Raw genomic sequence first — 11,027 nt, 5'->3', positions numbered from 1 at the left:
TAATAGCTCTATGCATATGTTAGAGCTTTATGCAAGCCTAATAGCTATATCATGCATATTTCTTGATTTGTTCTTTTAATGTTTTCTTTTATAAGTGTTCCTTCATAGAGATAAAGCCATGACACCCTCTTGTTTTGTGAGGTAAGCATCACCACATTCTCATTTTTATACTAATGCCAAAACCTCTTTTTGTGAGATTTTTTTTGTGCATTTTATGCTTACATAAATTTTTTATTAGAGCTCTTATACACGCATAGATTTGTGCGTGTATTTAGCTCTTATGCATACATTAAACCCATTTATGCATGCATTAAATCTCTTGTCTACTACTCCTACTTGCATAGGAAACATTTTATTGCATGTATGTATGAATATATACATACACACATACATACATAGACATATATAGAGAGATATAGAGATGTATGTATGTATGTATTATGGTATATAAAAGTACATGAAAAAACACACGTGTTTTAATGAGAGAAAAGGATACAAGATTAAAAATAAGCTCATAAATTACTAGTAGAAGAAGACATAAGACCCAACGCATTGGGCCTAATGTGTAAGCCCTATGTATTAGGTTTATTTCTTAATACTTATACATATGCACTGTAACATTACATGGATATTGAAGTATTTATTGGTTGTATTTTTTTGTCACTTTATGTAACATTGATACAAGTGTATATCGGCAATTATAACAATTCTTATATTAGCACTTATATAGATTCTTATATGGAGGCTTATACCGATGTTGAAAAAAAACAATAATTTTCCATCATGTTGTAACATATAGGAGTTTTATCAATAATTGTCTAGATTAAATTTTGCATACATTTTAGAGAAGTCTCCTTTTAGACGTCCATGCTCTTTAAGTAGACCGTGATGTGGACTTGAACCCAAATGGGTTAACACCATCCATGCCCAAGCCAAGATGTAAGTGATGAGGCTCATCTTTAAACTCTGGCCATTGATGCTCCGCATGTTGCCATGCCAGTGAATCAGCTACTATGATCCTCATGATTCCATCAGTCGAGCGGTAAGTAGCATGCAATCACTACAAGAAAACGCAATGCTTAACATCGCTTTCCTAACATCACACCCAACCATGTACTCAAATAACAAAAGAATCTCGGAATTTGTTTCTCCATATGACGGGAGATGTAAACGTCAAGACAAAATGACATTTTTACTGGCATTTAACATCATACTATTTACATCACTAATAACATCACTGGCAAAGTGCTTTTTCAGCAAACTATAAGAGATTCAATTTTTTTCCTTTTTGTGATGTTTTACGTCACTAAAGTTCAGTGACATTTAACATCAAATTTTTTATTACATGTAGATTTATTTTTTCAAATTTTAGTGACTTTAAATGTCACTCAAAATAGTGACGTTTAAAGTCACTTCAAATTTTTGTAATTTTGACGTTGAACGTTGCTCATTTCATGAAAAAAACCCACCCAAAAGAGCCCACCAAATATCTTATTTGCCTAGGGTCTCCCTCTTTCTTGCCAAGAGTTTGTCTCCCTTCTCTTTCGCATATTCTTTTGCCAATACTCTTTCTCACATGGACCCAAGAAAGAAACTTTTGCTTGTTCTTCTGACCCAAATCTTGCAAGACTTAGGGTTTGATGGGGACACATTCAAAGATTCATTGACAACTATGCATGATGCCACTATCGAAGAGATTCAAGCATCAATAGACATGATGATGAGAGAGAGGCCAATCACAAGGGAAGCTCCGTTGACCATACGAGAATCAGAAAGAGTCAGAGATGCACCTCCAACAAGTGGCAAAGGCAAAGTTGTAACTTGTGGCTATAGAGGAGCACTGAAAGAAGAAGCTTCGACCTAAATGATCGTAAGTCCTCTTTTCATGTAAATTTTTTGGTTTATTAAATTTTTCATGCATATTGAAGTACATGTATTGTTTTCTATACATTCACATATAACATCAGCATAAGCTTATGTATGTATTGGCTTATGAGGCTATGATTGATTTGTATTACTTTTTATGCTTTTGCACATATAGCATAAGTATAAGCGTATGTATGTATGTGCTTATGAGGCTATGTATGTTTATGCACAAGCATAATCTTATGCACATACATGAGCTAAATCTTTTCTACAAGCATATACACACATTGCTCTTTAGAGTATCCTTATTGCTTTTTTATTCCTTTTTATGCATGCACATATAGCAAAAGTATATATGTGCTTAGGAGGTGCTGTGAGTGAAAATCATAGTGCTAGACGACTGTCCAATACTGTCCAAATCAGCCCATCAGACATCTGAGCCACACACACTCAATTGTAGCTGTAAAAGCTGCTTTGTACTCGGATTCACAGCTCGAAGTGGCCACTGTAGGCAATAGAGTTCTCTAATGCTCTTATGCAACATTAGAGGGGATACCTCAAAGGATAAGAGATCCTTATGCTTGCACTCCAATGATTGGCATTCTCATTATAGCTCTTATACATGCACATGCTCTTATGCATGCATTAGAGAGATTCTATACATGCATTAGAGCCCTTAGTACATGCATTGAGGGCCCTCTTAAGTATAGATAATGCAAGAATGCAAAAGAGTTTTACTACATGTGGTAGACATATATGTCTGCATTATTAAAAGCTCCATGATAGCATAAAATGCTTGAATTACTAATTAAACATACTCCCAAGTGGGTAAGTTAGTGGAATTAATATAAAACTAATACCATAGTGATTTATATTGTATGATAACATAGGGTAATAGATTGATCTCTTTCAAAGAAGACCTACAAAAGAAAAAAGAACACAAGTAATGGATATATAGCTATTAGGCATGCATGTAGATCCTATGCATGTAGATCCTATGCATGCATATCAATCTCTTAGTTGACACATAAGCTCTCTTATTGCCTAAGAGCTATTGTACTGATAGAGAAATCTTAGTGCATAAGAGATATTATAGAGAAAGATCATCTCTTTTGGATGCATAGAAATCTCATGCATGCATTAGAGAGCTTTTATGCATTGGAGCTCTTGATGAATGCATTAAGGTCTCTCTTATGTAAGGATAACTTTGCATGACAGATCTAATGCATTAGAGCTCTTGATGTATGCATGAAGAGCTCTCTTATGTAAGGGATAAGTTTGCATAAGAGATCTAATGCATGCATCAAGAGCTTTATTGAAAGCATTAGAGCTAGCAAGACTCTAGCTCTATGTATGCCCAAGAATAAGAACCTCTATGCAAACATAAACTACATAAATCCTAATTAAAAATAGTATGTCTCAAGGATGTAAGATAAGCATAAAAATATTTTAAAAATGAGGGTAGAGCAATTAGTCTCACCTCAAAAAAAAAGGGGCTAGTGTGTTGAGCACCGTGCAAGCAATCACATAAAGGGAGAGAAATCAAACTTGTTTAAACTCGTAATAAAATAGTTTTTCTACCTACCTCTGTGTAAAAGAAATATTATTATTTTTTAAATATCAACTAACCAAATCCCAAAGCATTTTTGAAGATCCCTCGAAAACAAAACAAAAAACCACATCTGTATGTAAAAAAAAGGATAGCAAAATCACTAAGATAGATCGCGTGTAAGCCCTATGCATAGAAGTCAACTTATGCATAATATGCATAGAGCTGATACAAAATCTATTATGCATATGATGTATGATATCATGCATAGAGTCGAGCAGCTTATGCAAATATGCATAGATCTTATATATAATAGCTCTTTGCACATACCTCTCTATGCATTACGCTATATGTGTTGAGCTTATGCATTACATCTAGGCATAGAGCTATGCCTAGATCTTCCCTTAATTCTCTTTGTATGAGCTCCATGTATATAAATTTGTATATGGCTCTATGAAAAGAGCCCCATGCATGTGTCTATGCATATGAAATGAGATGTATGTGGGACGCTATTTGCATATATCTCTTTAGATAGCCCACTGCATAGCATAGAGCTCTATGTATATGCCTTATGCATAAAACTGCATGCATGAGGCTTATGCATAGAGCTATTATGTATATTACGCATACTAGCTCTATGCTAGTAGATATCTTGTGCACATATATATATATATATATATATATATATATATATACATCTTATGCATAGCTCTATGAATAAGCTATATGCATGTAGGCGCTCTTATGTGTATGCGTAGCTCTATGCATAAAGCTCATCTATATTTATAGAAAAAGAACAAAAATAGAAAGAAAGAAAAAATATATGCATGTGCATAAAGATCGTCTATATTCATCTATGCACATCTATGAATAAGCTATACCATATATAGCTCTTATGCATAACATAGATAGGTAGAGAGAGCTCTACGCGTAGAGCTCATCAATATCCATATAAACAAAAGAAAAACAAAATAAATTTAAAAAATAGGATTAACCATACAAAAAGAAACATATAAATCATAGTAAACTTACCACAAGGATCTTTTGGAGGACAAGAAGCTACAAAATAAATCAAATAATAAGTGTTCTCTAGTAAGAAACACACAGTAGAACCATTTTCCAAAACAAATAGAAATGATAGTTTCACTAGAGGACAGACGACCAGCTGTACAATATATAGCTCTTATGCATAACATAGATACACATAGTTACATGCATGCGTAAAGCTCATCTATATCCATATAAACAAAAGAAAAACAAAGTAAAATTTTAAAAAACAAGATTAAGCATACACAACGAAACATATAAATCCTAGTAAACTTATGACAAGGATCTTGAGAGGACAAGAAACTACAAAACAAATCAAATAATAAGTATTCTCTAGTAAGAAACACATAGTAGAAACAATAACCAAAACAAATAGAAATGATGGTTTCACCGTCGTGTGCCTTGGTTTCACGAGGACACAGGACCAACAATAAAGATGATGGTCTTGTAGTGTGTAGCATCCATTTGTTGTTGCTGATGCTGAGATTGTTGTTGGCCTCCATAAATGCGTGCAACGAAGGAAACTAGAGAACGGAAGCCTGCGAATAAAATATTCGAATGACTTGACATAAGAGATTATTCTTGACCGGAATCCAGGTTGCAACAAGCATCTATACCACGGTCACTTCACAACATTTACAACGCCACCGTTTCTCACAAGAAGCATTGCTAAGCTATTTTAAATTAAAAATGTACTTAAAATATCACTAGCCTAGTGGGCTCACTAAGGCCCTAGCTAATGACAGTTCTCATATTTAATCTTTGTTAATAACAATGTTGGCTATACAAATTCAAATGTAGCATGATAAAATCAGTGTCATTCAAGGCTTATGGTAGCCTAGCTCAATACTATATGCGATGTCACCGGTGGCTAGATAGCTGAACAAAACGCCTCAATACCCCAAACCAAAGAGCGCGCACACCCAGCCACCTAGACAGAAAATGTGTACATGTACACAAACCGAGATGCTTGGGGAACATGTGAGGGTGCACAAACAGATCAGATTCGTAGGGATGCAGCAAGAAGCTCTAGAAAAATGCGAAGACGTGAGGGGGAGGAATTAGCCCCACACAGCGTTTGAGAAATGAAGAGCTGGCGTTGCTCGTCCTCTTCGTCAACAGATTAGTATAATTGCTGGTTACAAATTGTGCAGGAGGCACGATCAGGTGGTGGTGCTATCGGGGATCAATTACATGTGTTGCTAATATAGGGATCAATTATGGGTGGTATAAATGTCGAAGAGGTGGTGGGCACGGCATATAAATGTTGAAGAGGAGGGCCGGAAATATTGAGCAAAGGCAATGCAGACAGTTGATTAAAAATGTGGTCAGCGAGGGGGAGGGACTGAGGTACTCCTCTCTGATTATTATTAATATTATTATGAATCAATGGGAAAGATGCTAAGTTGAGCTCCTGCATGTGAATGCTTTGGGCGCACGTGTGCGCGTCGATGTACGTGACGTCGAAACCTTCACCATCCTCGCATTTTTGCACCTGCTTCAAGGCCAGGCAGCCTTTGTCAGCGCATCTGAAGTAGCTCCTGCAAAATTATAGGCAAGATTTAGGAATCAGAACTATTGAAAAATCCACTTAAAATCCTAGATAAATGTGCAGACCATGGCTAGCAGCTGTTCGCATGAGATTCGAGCAATATATATTCACCATATTTACTTACCTCTTGTATTTGATGCCCTGGATGTTCTTTTTCACCTGCAACTGGCCATTACTCTGGTCCCAAAGTACTACTACTCTTTAACAGCTCGATAAAGCATAAGGTCTCTTATTGCATAAGAGCTATTGTACTGATAGATAAGGTCTCTTATTGCATAAGAGCTATTGTACTGATAGATATATCTTAGTGCATAAGAGCTATTGTAGAGAAAGAGATCATCTCTTTTGGATGCATGAAAATCTCATGCATGCATTAGAGAGCTTTTATGCATTGGAGCTCTTGATGAATGCATTAAGTTCTCTCTTATGTAAGGATAAGTTTGCATAACAAATCTAATGCATTAGAGCTCTTGATGCATGCATGAAAATCTCTCTTATGTAAGGGATAAGTTTGCACGAGAGATGTAATGCATGCATCAAGAGCTTTATTTAAGGCATTAGAGCTATATGCAAGACTCTAGGTCTATGTGTGCCCAAGAATAAGAACCTCTACGCAAGCATAAATCCTAATTAAAAATAATATGTTTCAAGGGTGTAAGATAAGCATGAAAATATTTAAAAAATGAGGATAGAGCGATTAGTCTTACCTCAAGAAAAAAAGGGCTAATGTGTTGAGCACGGTACAAAATAGTTTTTCTACCTACCTACCTTGGTTAAACTCGTAATAAAATAGTTTTTCTACCTACCTTTGTGTAAAAGAAATATTATTATTTTTATAATATCAACTACGAAGTAGTTTTGAAGATCCCTAGAAAACAAAACAAAAAACCACATCTTCATGTAAAAAAAAGGATAGCAAAATCACTAAGATAGATCTCGTGTAAGCCCTATGCATAGAACTCAACTTATGCATAATATGCATAGAGCTGATACAAAATCTATTATGCATATGATGTATGCTATCATGCATAGAGTCGAGCAGCTTATGCAAGTATGCATAGATCTTATATATAATAGCTCTTTGCACATACCTCTCTATGTCGAGCTTATGCATTACATCCCGGCATAGAGCTTTGCCTAGATCTTCCCTTAATTCTCTTTGTATGAGCTCCATGTAAATAAATTTGTATATGGCTCTATGTAAAGAAGCTCCATGCATGCGTCTATGCATATGTTGTATGCAATGAGATGTATGTGGGGCGCTATTTGCTTATATCTCTTTAGATAGCCCACTGCATAACAGAACTACTGTAAAATTATAGGCGAGATTTACGAATCAGAACTATTGAAAAATCCACTTAAAATCTTAGATAAATGTGCAGACCATGGCGAGCAGCTGTTTGCATGAGATTCGAACAATATATATTCACCATATTTACTTACCTCTTGTATTTGATGCCCTGGATGTTCTTTTCGCCATACTTCCGCCAAATATAGCGGTCCAAGTGCTCTGTGTAGCCCACTGGAATGCGCACAGTCTGCTTCCACACAGGTTTCCTACGCTTCCGAACTAATCGACTGCTGGCAGAGCCTAGTGCTGCACCTTGCAAGTTCTCATGACTCTGGTCCCCTAATACCGAAGTACTACTACTCTTTAACAGCTCGATAAAGCGGTTCATATGCTCCACAATCTCAAGCGAGCCCTGGAGTAAAACGGACCGCATCTGGATTCGGTCATCATCGCCCAGCAGGCTGCCCGTGGGCACTGATTCCACCTTTTCTTGCAGGTTTCCTGCCAGCTCCAAGCCCCGTGCCACCACCCTCCTAAGCTCGTCTTCACAGGTCAACTCTTCCTGACGATCCATTATTCGAATACCTGCTCTCAGTCTCTGACAGAAGACTGCCACAGGCGGCTACATGCATGCTGCATGGCCTGTGTGTCTAGAAGGAAGCCCTCACAAGTCAACACTGCTCACATGTCCAGACTCCAGACCGGCCACCCACTAGCAAGACAAATCAGTACCTCAGATAAGGCCGGATCCACACGGTCCGACGGCTGAGCAATAGATTCTTTTTTTCAACCCTTATAGTTAAAGGCAACGCTTTTTTTTCAACCCTTATTAAAGGCAACGTTTAGGCTCAACCGGGATTTAGAGTCCAAAATCACTAGAAAATCATACAAATGCAGGGATTTATATCTAACACGTACAGATTTCATCCCTTACTATTAAACCTAACGTCCAATTCCGACCGGGATCTATGAATTGCAGCCGAGAAAAACACACGGAGCTTATGTGAGCACGGGTTCCGCAAACTCTTTCTACATACATGTGTTTGTAAACATCGTCGATATCTTCAAAATGTTTTTCCAAGCTATATCTATGATGAATTTTAGATGGCATATAAAAAAGTTTCAACCACATGATTTCAAGGTCTAGCATGAGGTAATGTAGGTAAATCATCAAGAAATACATTTTTAAAATTCTCTAATAGTTTATTCTCATATGGGGAATGCTCTTGTTCTTATTGTATTTCCTTAGCCATGACCAACATAATCTTGTAGCCTATCCTTGTTCCTCTAACTCGATTCATTCGTGAAATATGTGTTGCATTACATATCTTTTAAGAAAATCAACATTACCATGAGTTACACTTCTAGCTTAACAATAGCTAACACCGTATGCTCATGAACAATAATTGTGTCATGTATAAATGTTTAAAATTTTTGCTATGAAAATCTTCTTGGGACAACACATCCAATATAAAATCAATAGATTCCAACATTCCAACTCCAAAAATCCACCTATATAACCCTTCTTAGAACTAGCCACAATCTCAATGCAAGGATTTCTAAGGTTTGATGCTGATTTTAGATTCAATTTATATGTAATCTTGGGAGATATGAAAGTAGTATCACAATTGCCATAATCTATCAGAGACCTTAGTTTATGATTCATTAACGTTTCTTTAGCCATTATATGGGAGTCTTGCGTATTGTATACAATGAAGTCATTGGTTAAGCAATTTCTCGCTACATGTAAGCCGTAGTTCTACAAAGTCACAACCCAAAAAATAAAAAACATTTACATAAAATAAGATTTCTACTATGGGTAGCAACTATATGAGATTCCCATGGAATTGAATGTAGTGGAAAACCTGACATCAAAGTATAGTTAAAGGCACCCATCAAAGCAAAAAGTCAAGACCGTAAATTGTAGTGACCATACCCAGTCCTAAAACTAGTCTTGAAGATATCCCCTTGTTTTTAAGTCCTGATCTACTGACAATAGCTAGATCCAAGGTTTGTTTTGTAAAAAACTTTTTTTTAGCCATTTTACTTAGGAGATCTTATATGTGATGTATAGGATATTTTATTCTTAATGGTCTTTCTCTTTAATCTTCCATAATGAATTCACACAAAAATGAAAGGTGTCATCTTTCCTTTTATGAAATAAAATCGGTGCACCCCAAGGCAAAACGGCTAGGCTTTATAATCATTTTCTGGATAATATCATCTAGTTGTAATTTTAACTTAGCATATTCTTAAACATTAAATTGGTAAAGCTTTTATATGCTGAATGGCTCCTAAAATAATTTCAATCAGATTGAATTAAAGGTCTAGAATGAGGTAATGTAAGTAAATCATCAAGAAATACATTTGTAAACTTCTCTAAGAATTTCTTCTCGTATGGGGGGTTTTCTTGTTCTTATTGGATTTCCTTATCCATGACTAACATAGTCGTGTAGCCATGTTCTTCTTAGATTTCCTTAGCCATGACTAACATAGTCTAGCAGCCCATACTTATTCCTCTAGCTAGATTCATTCTTGAAATATGTGTTACATTACATATCTTTTAATAAACAACCAACATTACCGTGATATTTCTTAAGAGTTATAATTCTAGCTTGACAATAACTAACACCCTATTCTCATGAACAATAATTGTGTCATGTACATAATGTCCAAAAATTAGGCTATGAAAATCTCCTTAGGACAACACATCCAATATAAAATCAATAGATTCCAACAATCCAACTCCAAAAGTCCACTTGTATAACCTTCTGAGCACTAGCCACAATCTCAATGAGATGATTTCTAAGGTTTTATGTTGATTTTAGATTCAATTGCTATGTAATCTTAGGAGATATGAAAGTATGATAATTACCAGAATCCATAAAAAATCTTACTTTATGATTCATTAACATTTCTTTAACCCTTATATGAGAATCTTGTGTATTGTATACAATGAAGTCATTGTTTGAGAATGGGAGTGAGATTATGAAAATCTGATGAGGGTTGGTGTCATGAAGATTGAGCTCCCTCCGAGAGTGTTTCTAACTCTTATAAGTATAATACTCTTGAAGTAAACTTTTGTGTCTTCTCTTATTTCAACTTATTTGAACTCCTTGAGAGTGAGAAAAAATTAATAAAGAGTGAGAATAAGGTGTGTGGATATAGTGACTCATAAAGTCTTAGAACACATTATTGTCTATAAGAGCTTCCACCTTCAAGTTTACTCCAACCATCATCTTGCATATGAGCATCCATGGACACACCACCAAGGTCTCTCTTTTACAAATTGTGACTTCTTGAAAGAAAGAAGTATCTAGATTAGCCTTGGATTAGCTTTGTATTAGCCTACATTAGGTTGGTTAGCCTAAGTTTAGAGAGAAGAGAGAGTAATTGAATTGTATATTGATGATCAAAAGGTACCTTTTGATGATGATCAAAAGGTACCCCAAATATGGCATATGTGACACATATACATGACCACCCCTTTCACACTATCATAAGTTTTATCCATGGGCATCGTCCATTGGCCTTGTGCCTATTATTGATATGAGATGATTTCACTTTGTTACAAACCGTCCCCACCCAAAAGGTTTCATCCTTGAAACCATTGATATGTACAATTACAATCCTCATGGATGGAGTATATGTCAATGGACTCATGTCAAACTTGAAGCTCATATTGACACCATGTATGGGAGACCAAAATTCCATGTATATGT

The 11,027-nt window shown here is 35.9% G+C and overlaps 1 protein-coding gene across 1 annotated transcript; it reads right to left on the bottom strand.

Annotated features, from left to right (window-relative positions):
- Positions 1 to 3,692: 3,692 nt before the first annotated feature.
- LOC147625906 (putative WRKY transcription factor 27) lies at positions 3,693 to 7,914 on the bottom strand. The gene is made up of 2 exons (XM_086817863.1): positions 7,458 to 7,914; positions 3,693 to 6,003 (listed from the first exon to the last, which is right to left on the bottom strand). Exons 1-2 carry the CDS (start codon positions 7,877 to 7,879, stop codon positions 5,649 to 5,651), a joined length of 777 nt encoding a protein of 258 aa, XP_086673989.1. The 5' UTR covers positions 7,880 to 7,914; the 3' UTR covers positions 3,693 to 5,648.
- Between the last annotated feature and the right edge of the window lie 3,113 nt (positions 7,915 to 11,027).

Source organism: Cibotium barometz, chromosome 23 (assembly GCF_041138505.1).
Source record: "Cibotium barometz isolate CiBa-2024 chromosome 23, ASM4113850v1, whole genome shotgun sequence".
NCBI lineage: Eukaryota > Viridiplantae > Streptophyta > Polypodiopsida > Cyatheales > Cibotiaceae > Cibotium > Cibotium barometz.
The sequence above is the reverse complement of the archived record's forward strand: the minus strand, read 5'-3'. Positions and strand labels throughout refer to the sequence as shown.

Bases quoted from the DNA above. Each gene is read 5' to 3' on its own strand.
- LOC147625906 (XM_086817863.1), bottom strand. From the start codon at position 7,879: ATGGATCGTCAGGAAGAGTTGACCTGTGAAGACGAGCTTAGGAGGGTG. The intron at 6,004-7,457 runs GTAAGTAAATAT...ATAATTTTGCAG, and splicing joins CAGGGCATCAAATACAAGAG to GAGCTACTTCAGATGCGCTG.